Source organism: Crassostrea angulata, chromosome 1 (assembly GCF_025612915.1).
Source record: "Crassostrea angulata isolate pt1a10 chromosome 1, ASM2561291v2, whole genome shotgun sequence".
Classification (NCBI taxonomy): domain Eukaryota; kingdom Metazoa; phylum Mollusca; class Bivalvia; order Ostreida; family Ostreidae; genus Magallana; species Magallana angulata.
The window spans coordinates 53,627,556-53,651,222 of record NC_069111.1 but is presented as its reverse complement, the minus strand read 5'-3'; the positions used below and the strand labels follow the sequence as shown (position 1 = coordinate 53,651,222).

The 23,667-nt window shown below is 33.3% G+C and overlaps 2 protein-coding genes across 4 annotated transcripts in view; both read right to left on the bottom strand.

Moving 5' to 3' along the window:
* LOC128188792 (mucin-3A-like) overlaps positions 1-23,667 on the bottom strand; it is a 33,620-nt gene that overhangs the window by 8,020 nt on the left and 1,933 nt on the right. The window contains exons 1-12 of one of the 3 annotated variants that reach the window (XM_052860078.1): positions 22,674-22,826; positions 21,925-21,989; positions 21,481-21,648; positions 20,362-20,520; positions 20,187-20,234; positions 4,786-4,857; positions 4,324-4,392; positions 4,202-4,246; positions 4,025-4,108; positions 914-985; positions 665-739; positions 191-235 (exon numbers count right to left, since the gene is read on the bottom strand). In XM_052860078.1, the coding sequence (XP_052716038.1) occupies positions 191-235; positions 665-739; positions 914-985; positions 4,025-4,108; positions 4,202-4,246; positions 4,324-4,392; positions 4,786-4,857; positions 20,187-20,234; positions 20,362-20,520; positions 21,481-21,648; positions 21,925-21,985 (898 nt within the window). In that variant the 5' untranslated portion in view covers positions 21,986-21,989; positions 22,674-22,826. Of the gene's footprint in view, positions 1-190; positions 236-664; positions 740-913; positions 986-4,024; positions 4,109-4,201; positions 4,247-4,323; positions 4,393-4,785; positions 4,858-20,186; positions 20,235-20,361; positions 20,521-21,480; positions 21,649-21,924; positions 21,990-22,673; positions 22,827-23,667 lie in introns of those variants that run through there. The other 2 variants (XM_052860063.1, XM_052860070.1) reach the window with 2 other exon arrangements.
* LOC128188810 (uncharacterized) lies at positions 5,346-11,543 on the bottom strand. Its single transcript, XM_052860091.1, has 2 exons — positions 11,278-11,543; positions 5,346-8,401 (listed from the first exon to the last, which is right to left on the bottom strand). The coding sequence occupies exons 1-2, from the start codon at positions 11,498-11,500 to the stop codon at positions 7,440-7,442; spliced, it is 1,185 nt and encodes a 394-aa protein (XP_052716051.1). The 5' UTR covers positions 11,501-11,543; the 3' UTR covers positions 5,346-7,439.

Below are 23,667 nucleotides of genomic sequence, written 5' to 3'. Positions count from 1 at the left end.
ATTTATGTTATAAGTTTGTATTGTGTTTATATTTTTCAATAGCATACATGCATATGTATATGCAATTTCAATAACAACAAAAAGGGGTGGTTTAAATGTCAAATGAATAAATGTACATATGTGCAGTGAATTGTTGACTTTAAAAAAGAAAAAAAACTGCAATTATTTCTCTCTTTGTCTTTTTCCAAACCTGTGTGTTCGCTCAAACAGTCTCCCTTGATGTAAGCTTCATAGTCTAAGAAATGAGAATTATTTATAATAAAATTTTAATACAGCCTTACTTCTAATGACGATTTGGACTGAATAATGCTTGTTTTAACCGATATGTATTAACTTAAAGGTGGTGTGGGATACTTCCATGTTGTGACGTACTATTTATCAAAATAAACAATAAATCAAGTGTAATTTTATAAATAGTTTCTTTCCCAAAGTTGTTTCCTAAAAGCGTAGCGCAATGGGTTAGCGGTTTTACTATTAATATGTAAGGCATAAGCTCGAATCCCGTCGGGAATTTTGAAATCTTTACCTTTTCCAAAACAATTTCAACGGTGAAAGTATTTTGATCATAATGTACTTCAATTCACATTAATATCAACAAATGTCCCATACCACCTTAAGTCGTATTTAGATAATAAAAAGGACTAAGCTCAAAAAGTAAACTTACTGTGATCAAAATTGGTGTTAGTAGTAGGACTGTGACATGAAGTACATGGTGGTTCTGAGTGAGCATGAAAGGCTTCTGCAAAAATTTAAAAGTGCATTTGCTTTACAAATTGACTTTGTAGTTTTCTTACGATAACAAATATTTAACATTGAATACATTTAACAGAATGTAAAAAAACCGGTTAAAAGCAAAATTATGAAAAAAGAGTTAGTAATTTTAGTTCAGTTAAAAACTGAGTATGCAGAATACCTCTCATATGATAAATAAATCCATAAAAACAATAAACATCCGAATTCAGCAACCGTAGAAGGTCTTGCCAGACTAAAAAGAAACGACAATCGCTAAACATACAAATAATCGAATTCGATAAAAAGATAAGATGGCAACAATTTTCTTTTTTGAGGTCCTTGACAAGTATTTTAGTGAATACTATTTAGATTTCTTGAACAAACAGGGAGTTTAAAAAGCTAACAGGTCACTTTAAAAAAATTGTAAAAAACAAACCTCTCTCTACCCTCTCTCTCTCTCTCTCTCTCAAGAACACACAATTTGAATGTCTTTCCTTACAAATATGTTGAGACAATTCATTAATATTCTTAATTGAACGTCTAGGTCAAATATAAAGGTGTGATTTAGTATCATAGTTGTCCCCTTTAACAAATCGATAACTATAGAAATAGTTACAAAAGCAGCATAACAAAACAAATAATTTTAAAATATTCATTTATACCTGTAATGCTGACTTTACTTTCTGAAAATGATCATTATATAATGCATTATAGATGCTGTTTACTAACAATATTTTGATACAAACGAATCGCCGTAGATAATAATGTCGTAAACTTATTAAGATGCGGAAGGAGATACTTTTATATCTAAGAATTATGTATCACAGATATTAAATTTATATGTTTCTTTAAACTAATCTGCGTTGTCTTATTATTCATCATGCACATGGTTTTCAGGCACGTAGCATCGTTTTTGAAAGTGGGGGGCCAGACTCATCCAAAAAATCTTGACAGGCCAAAAAAAAAACCACTTTCCCAAAATCTTCAAAATCCTAATTGGGGGGGGGGGGGGGGGGGGGGGGGGCTGGCGTAATATATAACTTCAATTTCAATCCTTATTTCCTTATTTACATATCAATTTTTTACATCCCCCCCAAAAAGTGGGGGGCCAACTCCATGGTAATTCAATTTTTTATATGTAAATTTTAACAAATTCGTTGCTGCGAGAAAAAGTGGGGGGGGGGGGGGCAGGCCCCCCTTGCCCCCCCCCCCCCCCCCCTCCGATGCTACGTGCCTGGACTTTTAAACTGTTTACGATAGATGCCGTATATCTGCGCGGTAACATGGGCTTTTGAAACTGGTTTAAGTTTTTGAAGTAGGTGCATTCCAGTTATTCACCAAACTTGCAAGTTTCAGAAGCTCAATGGAGTTAAGGTTTTGGAACGGGTTCCCTCTGATGATTATATCTAACTTATTACTGGTCGTAACTTCAACGTGCATGAAGTGTGCGTCTTATAATACCTATGCCATGACAGATTTAAATGCTTAATCTGAGCCACAGGTTTCAGATACTGGAGGAGGTGTAGGTTTTTAAGCTGTTAAAGCTTTCACAGCAGGTTCTTCTTTTGATACACAAATTGTTATTATTAGTTGTTCAATCTTTATAAAATTTTGACAGATGCTGCATCTTGTGATTCTGATGCACTCCACAGGCGTGGGTGATGTATCAGAGTCATAGTTTTCAGATTTTTGAAAAGGTTTATTGTTGGAATAGGTCACATTTTAAGATAGATAATAGTACTATTTCAAACTTGTATGGTTGATTTATAAATAAATGAATCGCGGATCTTGATTATCTAGATACCAGGGTTTTGTAACAACTCATAACGTGATAGCCTCTTGGAGCTTGCTAGTATGTAATTAAGTAAATTCTGTTCATACCTAGTCAGACTTAAACAGTTATAGTATTACTAATATCAGACACAGGGCTTGATCGTCATTATCTTGTTGCTGAAGCAAGTATCAGTTTTTAAAGTAAATTGCCTGTTGGAAGAAAGTTGTTGTTGTTAACTTTCATGCATCAATATAACTTTGAATTTGCAACTTAAGGCTAGCTTCAGATACAGAGTCTTATCTCCATTATCAAGAATGCCAAGAAACCTTCTACCTCACTCAAACTTGCTTTGAAGATATGTTTGTTGCAATTTTGATATAAAAAAATTGTATCATGTGATACGATATTGTATTATATGATATTGTATTATATGATATTGTATTATATTTTTTATCATATGATATTGCATCATATAATATGATACAGTGTTGTGTCAAATTATATTGTATCATACGATGCAATGTCATATTATAAATCATAAATGATACAATATCATATATAATACAATAGCATACAATATCAAAATTTGTAATTTCAAATCATGCTATATCAAACAATATGAAACCATATGTTAAAATATTGTAATGAATCATGTGATATAATATTGATCACATGATATTATACTTAATCACATGTTTATTTCAATATGCGGTAGATATCACTCATGTAATTAATAAAGCAATAAGGAATCGTTCTTTGAGTATTATGAGGTTATATTTTTGGTCGGGGTGTGATCAAATCCAATAAAGTCTGAAGGTATCATACAATATGTTATGATATTGTATGATGTGATATAATACAATGATGTATGAAATTATACGATATATCTTTTTTAATTATGATACAATATCATACATTGATACGATGTCATATCATATTAAACAATATCATATTGTATTATGATATACTACAGCATTATATCATGTAATAGGATATGGCATAATTTTTTTTTTAGAATTGATCATTATCAACATATTTTTATTGCAAATTACCCCTGATTTGGATCTGCCAAAGTGTGTTCATTACCATACTCTCATTTTTGCTATTTCCGGCTTTTAATTAATTTCACAATAATTACTTATAAGGAAATATTCAATTATAGCTTACGGACATCCTCTCACACGTGTTGGAATACAAAAGGTTTAAGCAGGTGCTCTGGTACAGGGATTTTTTTCCCAACAGTCTTCATTTATAAGTATAGATATTGTTCACATTCATGGAATATACAAACTTTGCGAATTGCGAAGATCTATATACCTTAGTATCTGTAAAATTTGTAACAGTGAAAATGTCCCAGAAGCACTTGCTTACAAGTATTTCTAATATTTTGTTAATTCATTTAATATAATGCAGGTCAATATTAAATGCTGATGAAGGAATCACAGGTAAATCAAATGTATGGTTATTATAAGGAATGTCACATATACTCATAGAAGAAGCAAGGAAAAAAAATCTTACATTGATTTCTTGTATGACATTTAGAAGAAGGTTCCTTCACTCCATGATTGTAAGGCACGTGCGATAAATAGCTTGTGATGATTTCTTAGGAATTACAAAAAAATAGAAATTAAAAGTAAAGCAAAACAATACTCATGTTAAAATATTACATATGTTAATCTGATTGTGTGTTTTTACCTTTGTAGACATGATTGGTCATATGATGATGGTGGTAATTGTCATCTACAATTAAACAAATAAAATCATTTCAAATACAAAAAAACCCAAAATGCATTGTCATTAATCATTGAGTAACATACCCCGATCCGTAAAAGAGTAATATACGTTTGATGAACTATTGGAACATTCGCAGTTTGGAAGTCTCAAACTTAAAACAAATATAAAGTCAAAGACAACTTAACAAAGTTCTTACTCCGACTCTGAGAACTATCAGTAGGTACCAAAGATTGATAACAACGGAAAGGGTAAAAATCAAAGTGTGACATGAACAATCCTAGACGAATTGTAAAGAAAACAAAGAAAAAAATATGTGATTCTTAACGATTTTTCCTTAAAGTGTAAACTAATCAAGGTTGTGATTTACTTATGTTTATTGTGAGTTTCAAAATGTTTATCTCTTGAATAAATAGTTAATACTATTTTGTTGTTATGATTGATCTTAATAAAATGTTATATTTACCTAGTTTCATAGTAAGGACCAATCTTCATACGTTAGGTAATCAAAACAAGAGAAAAGGTTATCTGTACCATGTTTGACTAACCTGCCATCTCTCTGACTAGCGTGAACAGACAGTTGTGGTCGTTCCGGCGGAGATAATCTAGTTTGTTGATCACTGTAGAAAAATGCCACCGTATGTAACAGTAATATATGTAAATTATTGTTGTTTTCATCATTTACATTTATTAAAGGTTCAGAAAAAGCAGTATATCGTAAATCGTACAAATATCTTTTCTTCGTTTTTTTTTAAAAGTTTTCATATTTGGTTTTAAATAATTTTCATGCAAGTGTTAAATTTGTGAAAATAAAAGAACATAGATTTTGCGGCAGTTAGTATATATATATATATATATATATATATATATATATATATATATATATATATATATATATATATATATATATATATATATATATATATATATATATATATATATACATGGGGTTATGAAGTTGGTTGCTCATGCAATCAAATCCTGTGAAGCCTTCTCGGTAGTTTTGATCAAGTATGTTTTCACATTGCGGTTTATTACTTTTATCACAGATATAAGACACAAAGTAAAAATTTGGGTGGGATTTATTTTAATGTAATTGGCTTATTTGGTCGCGGTGACAAAAGGAACAAAATTTGGGAGCGGCCGCAGGGTCGTCTCCCCAACAACAAACAATCAAGTGTGGCGACCCCAAAATGGGCTGAATTGTGCACTGGGTAGGTCACAAATGCACAACGCCACTCAAAATGCAATATGGTCAAAGTTCAATCAGAGTTCAAAGTTCAATCAGAGTTCAAAGTTCAATCAAAGCTGCATTAAAGTGCAATAAGGTTAAATGGGTCAATATCCCATTTAATACACAATTGTATAATTAAACATAATAATTTGCATGTATCAAAGTTGCAATGATGAAAAGCGCTATTTGCGCCACAAAAATGATACACGGTTTAGAAAACACTGTTCCATTTGAGGTGGGGTTTGACGAAAGCGCCGGTTCAAATTCACATCCAGGTCTTCAACATGTTCACCGCGACTTTGAAGGGCTGCAAGTCCAGATTTGGGATTTCACCTGAAAATTTAACACAAAGAGACAGCAGTATCTGATTTCAACAAAATAATTATAACATTATACAAATTTATAAAAAAAAAAAACAAAAGGGGAGGGAGGGTGGGTTTTTAAGAAATAGTTAGGCAAATAATGATAATTCAACAGAGAAAATTTTAACCTACCAGTTTGTATGACGTGAAGATTGAAAAGAAGGATATGACGTAATATAGAAAAGCACTTAGTAAAAAACTATTTTGGAACTCAGCATGCGCAACCCGGATAAATCCGGAATGAGCATGGAAAGTAAACTGAGATAAATGCGCATATTCTGAGACTGCGCTTTAATATGCGCTATTATCACAGATATAAGACACAAAGTAAAAATTTGGGTGGGATTTATTTTAATGTAATTGGCTTATTTGGTCGCGGTGACAAAAGGAACAAAATTTGGGAGCGGCCGCAGGGTCGTCTCCCCAACAACAAACAATCAAGTGTGGCGACCCCAAAATGGGCTGAATTGTGCACTGGGTAGGTCACAAATGCACAACGCCACTCAAAATGCAATATGGTCAAAGTTCAATCAGAGTTCAAAGTTCAATCAGAGTTCAAAGTTCAATCAAAGCTGCATTAAAGTGCAATAAGGTTAAATGGGTCAATATCCCATTTAATACACAATTGTATAATTAAACATAATAATTTGCATGTATCAAAGTTGCAATGATGAAAAGCGCTATTTGCGCCACAAAAATGATACACGGTTTAGAAAACACTGTTCCATTTGAGGTGGGGTTTGACGAAAGCGCCACATGCATGAACATGCATCCGCCACCAAAGGTCCTACATATTGGTGACGGCGTCACGTCCCCACCTCAAATAGATACCGCCGACCAATGCCAATGAGGATGGGATGGTTTTACTTGGTTTTGACCCCCATTATGTGTTCGATAGCCCCTTGTAAATTGTTGAGAAAAAGGTCGTTCCCCAACTTGGATAGGTGGGTACCGTCACTATGAAAAAGTTGGGTATGACTGATTTTAATTTGAGGATGCTTGATGTAGGCCCCTCCCAGGCTCACCATGGTTTTAATTGCTTGGCGGTCAACTCGGGTTCGGGTTTGGTTCATGGCTTTTGTATTTGTTGAATAGCGCCATGTTAACCTGGGGAGGGTAGAGGACCACACAAATTTGGTTTTTGGGAATAATGTTTTACATTGAGACAGAATGTCATGTACCATGGTCAACAGCCGGTCAAGACGAGTTTTGCCAACATTATTGGCTCCGCAATGAACGACAATAATGTGAGGAGGACTTTGCAATTTGAGGCCTTTGAGGTACTTGAGTTTAGGGACAAGGTCCAAAAGTTTCATGCCACTGTACCCCTGCCACCATATGTTGGCATTTGGAATGGATAGGTTGGTTCCTCCGATTCTTTGTGAGGCTGCTACTGTAGCATGTTTGATAATGGAAGATCCCAAAATCCACACATTTACTGGATCTGCAACCACTTGGATTAAATTGGTTAAGGAATGCAAATATTTTGTTAAAATAATGACAGATACAAATAGGGAATTAAAATGAAGATCTTAAGAGAGGGAACATGATAATTAATCGCCAACTGCCGGTGGTTAGTTGAGTGAAGGGGAATGCTGAATATGCATTACCTAATGTAAGACCTATAGGCTTGTGAATGCCATCGCCCAGAGGCTTGTATGGCTTGTTCTGATAGGCCCTGCTGTGCCAGCATGGTAGCTGCCCCTATCCTGAATGAATGAGATTTGTAATACTTGCTGTTGATTCCCAAAACTTGTAGGGCTTTTGCCAGTACTGATGAGAACTGATAGCGGGTTAGTGGTTGGCCGGAGTAGTGGCAAAACAGGGGGCCTGTAACATTTGGCCGAACTTGTAAATATTTGTTCATAATTTTGACTGGACAAAATTGGGTGTCAGTGGCATTGATGCGCAAGTGGGTTCCTTTGCCTAGTTGATCCGTCTTGGAGTATTTAATAAGGAGATTGATAATAGAGTGTTGAATTGAAATATGCTGAACCTGGATGATTCTATCGGGTGAGTTACCCTTAGATAATGCTAATTCCCCCACCCTTAATAATGCATAATATGCCAAGGTAAACGCAGCAGCAAACAGTGAAGTTTCATAGCTATCCTGGCATACCACAGGCAACTTATGAAGGATTTGATTCAAAATCTCTAGGGTTATGGGCATGCGCACATCCCTGTTGTTATTTTGCCTTTTCATGCCTTCTAACACTTTACCAACAAGGAAATGTTTTGTAGGGTCACCATTCCCTAATACTTTACATTTAAATGCAATTGCAGATGTATAGGCCCTAGCAGTGGTTTGTTTGCAGCCTTGTATGGACAGGTGAGCTATGAACATTAAAATGTGATTTGAAGGTGGTGGCCAAAGGATGGACAACTGTTGATTTAATCTAAACTGGTCGAAAGCTTGCAGACCCACAGCGTAAGCTTTGGTAGTGTTACTGGCTAGTGATGACATGAGAAGGCGGTTCATTTCATCTTCAAGAGCACGTTGTGGAAGGATGTTGGTATGGGTTGGGGTAGCTGGTCTGCTGCTGGAGCCAGTTCCCTGAATCTGCCCCACTGTTGACGAGATATTGCATCTGCTATACCATTTTGATTGCCAGGAATATGCTGGGCTTTGAACTGAATGTTGTTTTTTATAGTGACAAGCATGAGTGGCCTAATGAGAAACATGACTCTATCAGATGAGGATGATTGTTTGTTAATGTTGTTTTTTATAGTGACAAGCATGAGTGGCCTAATGAGAAACATGACTCTATCAGATGAGGATGATTGTTTGTTAATGATGTGTACAAGAGCTAGGTTGTCTATATGTTAGGGCTGGGACGATACTGTACTTAGCCGATTCGGTACATATCACGATACATGAGATGCGATACGATACATATCACGATACATTGCAACTAAATGAAAACATGAATAAGGGTTTAAAATTTATTCAATCTGTCGATGTATTACCGCATGTCCAAAGTTATTTTGATATATTTAAAATGAGCATTGCACAATTTACAAATTACTTTAGTCTCATATACACTACTTTTTCATAAACAAGTAATCCAAAAGTTGTCCACACTCCAGATTTAGCTTCCTAACAGTTTTGAAAACTTTACGGGGTTTTCCGCCATCTTTGTACTTTCATATTAGGCGCATGGACTAAAAATAGCCGATATATGGAGCTCAGATATTTTTGGAAAATAAAAAAAAAGTTCGCTTAGGTATCGTTGTATTAATGGTAAACGTATCGATCCAAATATCGTCAAAATAAATACCGTGATGCACCGGTGCATCGATGGATCGTCCCATCCCTACTATATGTAGGATTATTTTTTTGTTTCGGAGTGCTTTAGCCCAAATGGTGAATGCCAAAACAATGGGGACTAATTCTAAAAATGTAATGTCATGAATGATTGGTTTGTTTGCCCATGACGATGGCCACTGGAGATAGGCCCACTGCCCTTGAAAATATGAACCGCATCCTAATGAAGCTGTCCCAGAGCTATCTGTAAAAAGGTTAAGTGTTTCTTGAGAACTCCATTCGGAATCCGGGAAATATACAACCCCATTGAAATTGGTCAGGAGGTCGAGCCACATTTGCATGTCTAATTTCATTGCAGAGGTAATGTTAACATGGTGATAGGGTTGAACCTTACCAATCATAGCATTATAAAAACGTCTGTTGAATGCTCGACTACCTGGTATAGCCCTGGCAAAGAAATTAAGTTTACCTACAATGCTTTGCAGTGAATTGATGGTAATTGTTCTTTTCTGAATATGAAGTGTGAGAATTGACAACATTTCTTGAATCTTTGGTGGTGGTATGCGAATTTGCATTTGAATTGTATCTATGACCAGACCCAAGAACACAAGTGATGTTGTAGGCCCCTGTGCTTTGTCCTTATTAAGTGGAATCCCCATATCTGTACATAGGCTATGAAAGGTGTCGACTAGCATACGACAATGGTTAGTATCAGACCGACCGGCAAAAATAAAATCATCTAGGTAATGGTGGGTGGTTTCTAAACCAGATTGCCTTCTGACCAACCATTCGATGAATGTAGAAAATGTTTCAAAAATTTTGCACGAAATTGAGCAGCCAAAGGGCAACATTTTATCGAAATAGTAAGCAGCCCTAAAGAAAAGTCCTAGCAGTTCAAAGTCCCAAGGGTATACGGGTATTAGCCTAAAAGCACTTTTTATATCCTCTTTTGCCAACAAGGCCCCCCTTCCCAATTTGCTAATGGTATTTACGACTGTGTCAAAGGAAGTGTAGGTTACTGTTGTATCTTTAGGGTCTATGTATGTATTTATGCTGGACGACGGTGGGTAAGATAAATGTGTTATCATTCTCCAACCGCCGTCGCTTTTGGGAACTAAACCGATTGGTGAGACATGAATGTTGGGCATTGGTGGTTGTAGGAAGGGGCCAGCCATGCGTCCCTCATCCACCTCCTTAGAGATTTTTGTTTGCAAAATATCTGGGTATTGATTGGCTGATACTAAGTTGTGAGAAAAAATAGGAAGTCTAGGTCCTGCATACAACAATTTAAATCCTTCCTTAAAACCAGTATCTAAAGTTTTTGCGGCATGCCTATCTGGGTAATGTTGTAAATACTGTGAAATGGACTTAATAAGGATTGGGGTGCTTCCCAGGGACCAAAGGGTATTATTGTTTGGGGTGTCGAGGGAATTTGGCTGAGGGGTTGTTGTTGTATTGGTAGGGGGGGTGACCTTGGTTTGGTGTGTTGAAGGGAAATGGCCTGTTAACTTTGGTTGCTTGTGTAGGCGTAGCCAAAGAGCAGGTGTTAGAGGAGTGTGCATTATTGCACCTAAGGCATCTGTGTACATACTGGCAGTTTGGTCTGGTGCATGCACCTTTGAAGTTGTAGTCAAAGCATTTGTCGCTGTTTATCCTTTTGTTTGAGGTGTGAGTCTGGTTGTATGTGTGGGTCTGGGGTGCAGTGGGTGTCATGTAAATCATCCATAACTCAGGATCAACTACACCCCAATCTGTGTTTTGGTTAATGGAAGCCCTAAGGCGGTACTGTTCGTCATATGTGAGCCAGCCCTGTGATCTCTGGCTTCCTAGCCTAATGTCATGCATATACTTTAAGAACTGTTGTATTTTTTCAGGATGTGCTGCTGTGTAAATGCTCATGAAGATAATGAATGCATCTGTCCAACGATCAATGTTTGAATTTTGTGGTGAGATTTAGGTTGGGCAATTAATTGGCCGGTTGCATCTATTGCAAGAGTGGAGGAAACATGAGATTGGTTTGGGTCCCTAACGAGCAATGTCCCCAAGTTAATGTATTTACCAGATATGATCTTATCCCTAGTGCTAGGGTCAACATAGTATCCCAACGAAAATTGAGTAGACCCTACAGGTAAGGGCAGGATGGTGTGGTTGGAGTCAAGAGGAACAAGAGTTAAATTACCTGTGGGCACAGGTGGCTCAGTGACCGGTATTGTGCAAACGCTGGTTGTGGGCGCCTGTGGCGCTGACTGTTCAACTGGGCTTGAACGTGCCTGTGGGGTTGCCGCCTGCACTACTGACTGGGGCTCATCCCTAGCCGCGGCGTGGAGTCGAGGTCGCCTGGACGTCCGCTCCGTGGGGGCTGGCCTTGCTGGCCTTGACGGCCTTGACTTAGTCTTCGGCATAATTAGCGTTGGGTATTACCATAAAAATATAGAAACAATTGTTAAATTATTTAAAATGAAAAAAAAAAAATGTCTAACTAAGCAACTAGAAAAAAATAAAAATAAATAAACTAATGACACGTAATCAAAAAGAAGCGTGGCCCGATAGCCCACGTTGTACCAATGAATATGGCGTGTGCACAGGTCACAGTAAAATAAGTCTGGTGAAAGACTACAATCCGATAAAAATAACTGCCATCTGCAAATCCCAACAACGAATAATAGTGTAAAGTTAGCGTATACAAAGAGATGTAAAACTTTTGAATGTTATTTTTAAGAAATAGTTAGGCAAATAATGATAATTCAACAGAGAAAATTTTAACCTACCAGTTTGTATGACGTGAAGATTGAAAAGAAGGATATGACGTAATATAGAAAAGCACTTAGTAAAAAACTATTTTGGAACTCAGCATGCGCAACCCGGATAAATCCGGAATGAGCATGGAAAGTAAACTGAGATAAATGCGCATATTCTGAGACTGCGCTTTAATATGCGCTAATATTTACGTTTGAAAAGACAATTCATCTATACCTTTATTATCATATTTTATCCGCATGTTTTCTTTCCACCTACCTTAGGTAAACGTGGAATGTGGTGATAACGAACATAATTCAAAATAAAAAATCCCGAGAAAAAATTACAAAACTGGAGCATAGCAAACACGAACCTCCACAGAAACTTGAGTTGTTTTTGGTGCCATGGAAAAGTGGGTATCCTAAGCTGAGCGGTCATACCCGCAGTGTGAATTTTGTCGTTATCAGGAAAACAGAAAAATCCGTTGACAATTCGGTGAATAATAATGGCCAACAATAAGTATGAAAAACGTCAGTCAGCATCCGAGATAGCGAAAGATTTATTTGCTGAAAAGGTCGTTGTATCGATCGTATTACTTACATAATGACGACTTCAATCCATGCTTTTTATTTGTTTTATTAACTTGTTTGTCAGTAGTTTGCCTCGTTTTACAAATTAATCATACATAGAGCATGCACTTGTGTATCGAGTCAAATAAGAGACAAAACATCACACACAGGTGATGAAGGTATATTATTACATAAGTAAGGAAAGTTGACAATAGGAAAATTGAAATCATCACGTTTGTCATAAAGTTTTGTTGTTATGTTACCTTTAAGGTCATTTTCCAGTAAAATATCTAAATATGAAACTGATGAGCTAGACTATGTGGTATCTTCAATTTCGAGATTTGATTTAGATTTATACATATTCTTTTTGGGAGTTGATTTTAATCAACTCTCCTATGCAGTTACTCAGACAAACCGAAAGTGAAACAGTGTTTGGACCTCAGCACAAATCATTGCTGCTGACAAGACTTAGTTCTTGAAAATAATTGATGAATTCGATGTAATGTATGCTAAAGCACTGTTTTTCAAGGAAACTTATTTATAAATACCTTGAAAATAGTCAGATTTTAAATGGTATAAACAATTTAAATATTTTTTGTAGTCGTATGTATTCCTACGCCAGAGTTCAATATAGTATCGTTCAACTCGACGCTCCGCGGTCTCCGTAAATCCTTTTCGGAGATTTACGGTGTCAGCCGAGCGTTTGGTTGAACGAGACTAAAGTTCAATATTGCTTGGATCCATACAATTTTCGAGAAATATTTCTAATACTGATACAAAGTTTGATTGAATTAATTTTATCTTTAAATATTATTTAAAATGATTCATATGGGGGTTTCTCGACATTCTTGTCGAAAAAGTCTAAAAATTCATATTATAAAATTGTGCGTATTTCAAATTAAAAACTACATGTACTTATCATGCAAAATAACATATCATTAATTTTAAAATAAATAAACATCGACAAAATCAACTCCCGTGAGTTCTTCAGTACTTTGATTGTATATTGTGATATTGTTTTCAGAGAGATGGAGAGAAAATCACCAAGTATAGAAGGGTCCAGAGACAACTTGTAAGAGACTATGTACAAATAAACCATATTTGAAAGATCAACTACCAACTTTGTGGAAAACTATGCAGGACGAAGATCCATTGTTTCTAATAGCTAAAAACCAAATTTTAAAAGGTTGATTCTCCCTCAGTCGAGAAATTTTTTTATGGGCGCTTAACTTTTTGGGTGTAAATATAGAAAATCTCTTGAAAATATTCCAGTGGAAAGTTTTACTGCCGATGGAGGAATTTTTGATACTCGATCGGATGTTTTCAAAACTTGTAAGGAAGACTTTTCAAAACGTTATACACAAAGTGACACAAACTTTGACATAGAATTCTACAATGAATGTCTACAACATACACAATACCTTAACGATATTATGGCGATGCTCTCATATACACCTAATATATAACTTAAAAATATTATCTTGAGGGATATAGTTGTTATGCTGTATTACATTCAAAAGAAGGAAAGGCAACTGAGTTCGACCAGATGTATCATAAAGTCATCAAAAACTATGAAATCATTCCCATACTCTAGACTTAATTCCTGTTGTGTTTTCAAACAGGCTCAATCTCACAGCAAAGCACGTCAACTGAATTGCATAGATGAATATATGTACAAGGCAATATCCATTTTTATTCTTACACAAATCATGTGTATCTATCAATGAGTGCCTAAGAAACTGGTTCAACTATACAAATAAAGTCCGTTAAGGGGATATCTTTCCACCCCTCTCTTCTTGATTTGAACAGGGTGACAGTAACGTAATAATAATTCAATTTAAGTTTTCTCGCACAAACTTGCCATCAATTTCATCACTTTTTTTTGTCCCTAAAGTGGTTAATTACAATTGTTTTAAATTATTTACTTATAAAAATTGAAACTTTAATTTTTTAGATGATAATCATGCACATGGAATGGTATTTGTAGCACTCTCTCCCTAAAAATTTTAGAGTGTTAAATTTCTTTAAAGAAATTGTGTTTTTTAGTGCTTTACCATGTCCAAAATGTCTTTAAAATGCCACAAAAAAGTTGTCTAAAATTTTTAAGGAACATCTAAAATTTAAATTGCGTAGAGCAAATTCCATCCAGTTTAAAGACAGTCAATATTCAACAAGGACATTTTCAACTGGTAAAGTTCACTTAAGGAAGGAGTCTTTTCTGTTTGTTTGTTTGTTGTTGTTTTTTTGTTTTGTCAAACGTATATTTGATTAATTGTTCATAAAATCAAGATGAAAGAAAATTAAAATAGTATATTTTTCTTTCTTTTTTTACTATCATACAACTTGGCTTATAAAAAGTAATCAATATGTAGAATCTAACAAGGACTGTATTTTTGACATAATATTACATGTAGCGTAGGAAAATATCGCCATTCAGAATTGCCGCAGATTAATGAGTCTGTTTTAGCATTTAAAAAAACAATAACATAAATGTTGAATTTTTTTTATTAATGTAAACTAATGATATGATACTTGGGTTTCAGAAAATGTTTTTAAAGTATGATTTGCCTATCAAATTACAATTTCATACGCTTTTTACAGCGCCCATTCTATACATTGATTTTTGTGAAAAAATCAGTAAAACATTTTTTCTCTTTTATTAAATGGTCAATATGTTAGCTTTTCTGTCAATTTATATCTTTACATAAAGTCTCCATAATTCATAAAAAATCAGAAATATTTACGGAAGCCTGTTAGTGCCACATAAGATATATAAAAAAGAACAGTCTATATAAGAAAAACTCATTGTATATATAAAAACACACACACATATATATATATATATATATAAGAGAAACTTGAATATATAAAAATAAGCAACTTTATATATAAAGGAATTGTCAATATTTAAAAAGAATTGTGTGTGTCTATATATATATATATATATATATATATATATATATATATATATATATATATATATATATATATATATATATATATATATATAAAGCTAGGTCGTGTATATATAAACAGTACTGTGATATATAAAAGCAACAGCGATAAATATATAAAGCGAAAATTTTCCACTGAGTGACCTTAACTGAGTTTAGCCCAGCGTCTGCATGATAAAACCCCGCCTAGGGAGGAGAGGATCATCAATGTTTTGCTCCCGAGGCAGGCAGTTTAAGATTCAATAGCTAACCGGCTGGTCCACTTAATTTTAAAGACTGTTTTTTGAGAAGTTGTAAGCAAATGAACAAACAAATTAGTGTCAACGCGGAATTCATGGATATCCATTTAAGGACGTTTTTGATGTGCAACAGAGACTGATAAGTTGAATCAAAATTGTTGCTCATACATGCATATTAACTTCTCTAATATAAATGTGAGTTGCGTTATCTTGATACACATTTCATGTCGTCAAACTAAATAAACTAATATTAAGTACAATTTTGCTTTGTTTCTTTTAATGCTATCAAATAAGTGACAATATAATTTATTAAGTTAAGGATAACTGGATACATCGTAAAATATCTTCATTTCAAGCCAAATCCGGTTTAACCCCACCCCCCCTTTATCGATCAAATTCGCCGTCCCAATATAGCATTGAATGATTTATTTTTGACGTCGTCGTGTCAATAACTGCCGTCAGGTGAGCAGACAAATTGAATAACGCGCGTTAGCGCGTTATGATAATTTGTCTTCTCACCTGACGGAAGTTATTGACACGACGACGTCAAAAATAAATCATTCAATGCTTATACTTACATTCCCTTACTGAAGAAATCAATTGTTTACTTAAATAAATCGATATAAAGTGCAGATCACGGAGGGAGTGAATAAGTAACAGCAAGAACAGCTGTTTTGTAAAACTGGTTTAAACTGGTTTTCACATAGACTGTTGAGATGAGATCGACGAGCATGAAAATATAATCCATGATAAATAACTCTTGAAATGTTGCTTTTAACAATAAAGTCAACTTTTTTGTTGAATAATTATAAAACATGGTGTTTTGACAACATTCATGAAATACATTTTTTAACTGATAACATAGAAATCTCTGTTTAAGAACTACTTATGTAAATTACTCGTTAATTCATATGCAGTGAATAGGTGTTGCATTTAAAGGCATTTAAACATCACGGAATTTAATGGGAAAACAATGTAAATATTATGAAATACCTTCCGACGCCCCTGTATCAATGCTTTATACAAACTCCTTGAGGCTGGGTTTTATTTGCGCGAGGGGGTGGGGGGGGGGGGCAGTTTAATCTCATTATTGTTGTGTTTAGAACGGTTAATATGGGTATTTTTAATGCTAATTCAAAATTTGAAAGTAAAAATGAGTTACAAGCAAGATACAGATTTTGAAATTCTTCAAAGCTCAAGTCTTGTTATATAGTTTACATATTTGTTTTTATTGGTCAGTTTCAATCAAATGTTGGTTCTTCTGTTGATAATGTTATAAATTTATGAACATTAAATTAGTTTATCTTGTGTTTGCCTCGAGCCATTTTGTCAAAGAAATGATAATTCCTTACTTATTTATTTGTAAAATATTATAGAAAATAAAATGTTGATGTTCATCGAAGTGGAATGAAGTAAAATTAATGTTTTAGACAATTGTTCTGCAAATTTGGTAGAAAGTATTATTTAATGTATCACCTTAAAAGTAGGTAAAATATTGGCAAAATATATCATCGTTTATTTACAACAGTAAACACAAGAAACAGAAAAGAAAACTTGACAAAAAAAAAAGATCTTAAATTTGAAAATGTAGGTAGGGGTGCTGGATGCCCTCCCTTTAAATCTGCCACTGACTATTCCCAAATCCCTGCGGAATCATGTAATGTAACATTAATTAGATCGTTCAAACTAATCACTGGGAGCATGCTATTGCTGATCCTCTCCTCCGTAGGCAGGGTTTATCATGCAGACGCTGGGCTGAACTCAGTGAAGGTCACTCAGTGGAAAATTTTCGCTCTATATATTTATCACTGTTGCTTTTATGTATCACAGTACTGTTTATATATAGACGACCTAGCTTTATATATATACACAATTCTTTACATATATATTGGCAATTCCTTTATATATAAAGCTGCTTATTTTTATATATTCGAGTTTATCTTATATATATGTGTGTGTTTTTCTTATATAGACTTTTCTTTTTATATATCTTATGTGGCACTTACAGGCTTCTGTCAATATTTTATTATTGAAAGCATAAAAAGATAATCAAAATTTCTTCAAAAATTAAGAAAATTAGAGGAAATGCGGGCTAAGAAATATCAATTTTAGTATACATATTTATTCCAATTTAGAAGTATTAGCTGATAGACATTCTGATATTCTATCATTTCATTGAAGAATAGAATCTTCAAATTTTAAACAAATGTCTAAAGAACTACAAAGAGCTGCACTTAGTTTTATAATCCTTTACGTTGGGGAAAAAGGTAGTGACCTTGACCTGACCTTTATGCGAAAACAAATAGGTCAAATTTGATTACTCTGATAGAATCATTTGGTAATATGATCCGTTTAACTGTGTCAAAATTTCATGAATTTCTTATTATAAGAATATATGTTTGATAACGAGAAGACTCCTTCCTTAACGTAGCTCGCGGGTTTGCTGACGTCACAATAGGATTCGACGTAAAGAGTTGACCGTCATAGCAAACTCATACATTTCTTATAAAAATAACAAATAATCTTTAGAAACATAAAATGAAATATTTCAAAAAGCTAAATTGCAGTTTATACAAACATTTATAATTATAAAGTGCTAAAAATTTAGAGACGTGACATACATTGTCGCATTTAGTTCTATAGTATATGAGTGTGCGTTGGAATCTTTCATCTAAAATCACGTTTAGACAAGTAAATTGTAAATAAATTGAACCGTATGCATTAACTTCGCTCGTTTTACAATTATAAATTCTGTATTTTCAAATACCGATCTACTATTAAAATTATTTTGGCTTTAGCTAGTTATCTTATTAGTATGTCAATAGTTGTATGGTAATTATTTTGCATTGAATGGTTGACTCATTGAGTTTCGTGAAAAGAACAGTAGCCAAGTTTCTTCTCTTCACAACCCTACATTAATTGCATTTATGCATTCGAAAACATTTATAATAATGTTAAGATTTGCATGTTCTAATAGGTCTTAATCAGCTAGTCTTGTCAACCAGCGCATTTTCATTTTTGGTTCTCGGACGTAAGAAATTGATGACGTCGGCTAATGTCGTGATGAAAATATAGGTTTTTGTAAAATCTTTTAAATCTTTAAACTCGTTTTGCGAAAAATTGGCCGAGAACTCATATTGGTTATTTCTAATAAATTGATTCAAAATTATCTCTTCTGTTATTGTGTTGAATAAAATTAACTTCGTTTAGATTATTTAAAAGTTTGGAGCATAAATTTGAAATGCGGTTTTCGACTAAGATATGCATTTTACTATATATTTCATTGAAATGGCGTTGCATGATATATCAGCGACATTGTGTTTGAATCACGATAACATTATTACCACGCAGACGAATCTCAAATATATTTTAGAAATAAAACTCTGAAACCTGTCAATCACGCGGACAAAATTTCAGGCTAGGTTTTCTCACAAGCAGTAAACCCGCGAGCTACCTTAAGGTGAGAAAAAATTAAGCTTTTGGAAAATGACTCCGAGTAAAAATTCAACGACTATTGGTCTCAATTATCAACGTTTAAAAAGCACCCCGGGTCAATATTCAACGTTGAAACATATCCCCGGGTCAATTCTTAACCAGAGTCAATATTCTTCTTTTTTTTTACCGGACACGGAGTTTGCACTTTCCCTTCCTGGTACTTCAACTTATAACATACTTTGAGTCAAAACATGACATGCCCTAAAGTTATCAAAGCGTGAAATAATATCTTCCGATGTTTCTCCTTGAGAAAGATATGAACCGAACACGATTGCCCAGACAGACAGATTCTTATAACCCCCCCCCCCTCCCAACCCCCCCCCCCCCCGTCAAGCAGAGTTAACATACATTTGAACATTTGAATATAACAAACGCTATTTTGTTCTAATTTCTTACTTAATCAAGTCATAATTCAAATACTTTCATTATTTCATAGGACACAATTTAAAAAACTTTATACACTGTAGAACATTTTGCCCCATCAGCTGTATATTATATTTCACCATTTTTCAGAAAACAAACTTTATCATCGTTTGTGTTTTTGTTTTATTTTTACTACCATATCACCGCCCGATAATATGTTTCTCATAATACACTCCCTGATGTTCAGTATAACAGTTTATGGAGGTTACCGCTAATGAACATTCTCAACATATAACTGGATTTTTTTCCTTATTCGTCGGTATCAATTTGCGTGAATCAGTTTCAAGAAAATGCTTATTCGTACACTAGAATAGTATCACAATAGGTATTATAAATTGATCTTCATTGTTAAATCCACGCAAATTGGTATTCAACGAATATCAATGAAATAAAAGTGCACTATATGGCACAAAGCTATACTTTTTTAGTTGTAAAACAAAGTGAACCACCAAAAAACTGATCAGACTATATAATTCAATTTGAGCCAATTAAAGTTGAAGAAGGAAAAAAGCAGAAAAATTATAAAAATACACAATTAAAAATACGAATGTTATGGAATTTCTCTGCATGTTATTAAAAAAGAAAGGCAATAATATGGATAATTTAATGACAGTTGTTGTTTTATTGACCTTTAATTAACAGATTTTATGAACTTTTGATCAATAGATTTACCTGAATATGTTCTGTGACAATTTGAATGTTCTGCTTCTCTAAACACGTCTGAAATGTTTCAAATAAGCTAAATTATTAAACGGCTCTGTATCCGTTAATTATTCCAAAACTAGTGCTACAGTTTTATTACAGATTTTTAGGTAGAATCTAATTGTTAATAGGCGATATATACTACCTCGATAATAAGAATGGCCATGGTAACACGTGTAATGATGAGAACTATGCGAATTGTTTGTGCTTGAGTTAGTGTCTCTTTTCAATTCTACGCTTCTGGCTTGATTGATTCCATCAGAAGAAACGTAAACCGTGTGTCCGTTTAATGCTTTACTACATTCTGAAATGGATAAATTTTGAATTAAGAAACATTTGTGATCTATTTGAATATGTTAAGAAAATATCGATCGTCAGCTTACACATATTCTTCTTAGTATATTGACCAAAAAATAAGTTTTGTCTCATTAAACTTCAATATTTTAACCCAAACTTAATTTCATTAAACATACTAAGCAACCTACTCTCAAACAATTTAATTCAGGGGGGTATAACTGGGGAAGATATAGAATCAAAAGAACAATATATAAACTTCAGTTCACTTTTGCATAAAACCAAATTGAAACTCATAAGTTTGATCAAGACTTATCTCAGATGGCTGCAAATGTTTCAACACGTGTGCTACTTTGTCATGTAAATATTTACCATAAGGTCAGAAAATGCAGTCGAAATGTGCAATTGAGTCAAATTTTGTAATCAATATTTGATTATATATATTTCATTCTTCTAACAGTAAGATAATAACTTGCCACTCTACATACCTAATATCTAAATATCTAATTTGCCTAATGAGCTTGTTCAGATGGTATTGAACCTCGTAAACCTATTAAACGTTGAATTTTTTAATTTGCAATAAAAATTAAACCATTCCTGCTAGGCATATAGGTACTTCTTACAATAAAACTCCACTGATATTGATTTGCCTCTACATTTTACAAATAATACTCTGAATCTTTAAAACTAGAGAATATTAAAAGACAAAAAATACTTCATTCTTATATTTTGTAACAGAACAATAACCCGTTCTAATTAGATCAAGACTGCATAAGAAATTAAGTGCAATAATATTATCAGAAATAAAATGAAGCTTCCCTCAAAATGACAAAATTGAATTTTGAGATTAATTAAAAGTTTTGTTTATAAAGTCAGTCTTGCTGATTTTGGAAAAGATAAACGATATTGGGTTAATTTGAATAGTGACGAAGTAATGAAAGGTTTAATATAAGAACAACTGTAACTTTACCAGTTCTGTGTACGTGATGGGGATTGTGAAGTTCTCCACTGACCAGGATACAGTTAATGATGTCCACGTGAGTGCCTTCAGGGAGACTGCGGACTATATACTGACTGTTCACGAGCTCTACATAACACCGGGAATCGTCAAATGGAAAGATATTACAGCAGTCAACCACTAAAAATTAAACAAAACAACAATACAATGTTAAATGCAACGAAAAACTGATATATTACGAATTAGTTTTAATTACCTTTTGATGCAGCTATATTCTGATTCACTACTTTTAAGTATTCTATCAAAGCATTTATTAAAGTCAGTTTCAATATCATTTTATTATGTATTATATGTAATATATAATGTAATATATATAATATGTATATTTTGTGTTCGGTGGTTTCTCATATAACACTTGTTCATTTTCATGTGCTCACATTTATGTAATGTTTTTACCTTGTAATGCTAAGCAGAAAAATATTCCAATATAAGGTATGCCACTTGCCATGTTATCCATTGGTCTGTTAAGCAGAAATAAAGAATTATCGAATTGTATAATTTCAAACTTTTTGTATTCATAAATATTTTGACTCAAAACCAAGCTAATGTATATAATTCTTTTATACAAATTATAACCATTTTTGTTGAATTTTTTTGGCGAAAAGAAAGTTTTGATTATTTGCATGCATTTTTCTTAATTTATTAACATAGCCCCCTTCCATATTTTGTAATCATTTTTGGGGCAAATCTCATGTATAATTTTCATAAAAATTCAAGTATGACTCTTTATATTATCTTTATATATTAAAAAACATTTTAAGTTATTTTCATTTCTAAATTGTCATTAGGATAAATCGATTTAGGATTTTATTGTGTTGTGTATATGAGAAAAGAAAGAAAACAATTACAGTATATTTTATCTTTTTATCCCTTTAATGGACTTAGATTACTTGATGCACATGCAAAAATATAGACGCATCCTTTGACATGGATAGTAACACAAAACTCTTATATCTAACAACGTCGTTTCTCATATGTATGATTAGTTTTAAAGGAAAACTCCTAAATAAGACAAGTATATAAATTCAATGAGACATGACATTACAAGTTGGCATACATGTTACTCTACCAAATCTTTTCAAGCTGATATTAAAAAATACACTACTTTGAACAATTTTTTCAACATTAACTGTGTATCGACTTACTTGCAACGAAGATTGTTTCAAGGACAGAGCAACGCTGTCTTGAGATAAGGCTGGTGGGAGCAGTCGGTTCTGGAAGAACTATTTTTAGATTTCAATTTGAATTTATACGAAAACTGTTATATGTCATGAAAAACTGGACCAACATAATGACACAAGTCATGTGAATTGCGGAATAAAATGACATAGCAGTACATGCGTGTTATTTTCTTAAAATAGTACAAAAAAACTTCAGTATCACCAAAAGAAGCCTAAAAAAAGTATGCAACACTAAAAAAAAACAGGCAAATGTGCACATGTTTAAAATGTTTGAATGATTTTACAATTTTTTGTTTATATAATACGTGCATAAAACAAAATTGTTTTTCAGATATTAACAAATGTGCTCATTTGCATACGCTTTTTAAGGAACCTAGATACGATTTGAGATGAAAACTTTAATTTTTGATACATAAAATACTTTGCTTTTGTATTTCAAATGTTCTACCAATGACTTAAATATGTGAAGTCAAGTTACAAACAAGATACAGAGAAAAAGATCGTTGTTATGTAAACAAAGCTTGAGTCTTATATTTTTTTACAAACGATGTAAATTAAGGGATTTACAAATCTTCTATTCTTATGCCATAAAAACTCTTTTAGTGTGTTGATTTTTAAACATCAAAAGGCAACATTACATTAAAACTTATGCCAATACACAACATATGTGAAAAAAAAAGAGACTCAAGCATTGTATAGAAAAATAGGAATACCAACCTCTGTTACTCGGTTGTAAATCGGTATATAACTTACAATTTTGACAAAGTATTTAAAACATCTATATTGATCATTCTATACATTAAGGATGAAAAAAACATTTTTTTCATATTTGAGCTTAAATCGACTTTAATTTTCTTTAAATATGTAAAACAGATGCTCAACAAATGTGAAAATAAACACTTTTTATTTGTGTTAAACTCATGTGAACATTTTTTTTCTGTGAAGATAGAAACAAACA

What these genes read in the sequence shown, in the direction of transcription:
- LOC128188810 (XM_052860091.1), bottom strand. Translation starts at nt 11,500, where the DNA reads ATGCCGAAGACTAAGTCAAGGCCGTCAAGGCCAGCAAGGCCAGCCCCC. An exon ending in TGAGCCACCTGTGCCCACAG is followed by an intron (nt 8,402 to 11,277) that starts GTAATTTAACTC and finishes TCTCGTCAACAG; the next exon opens with TGGGGCAGATTCAGGGAACT.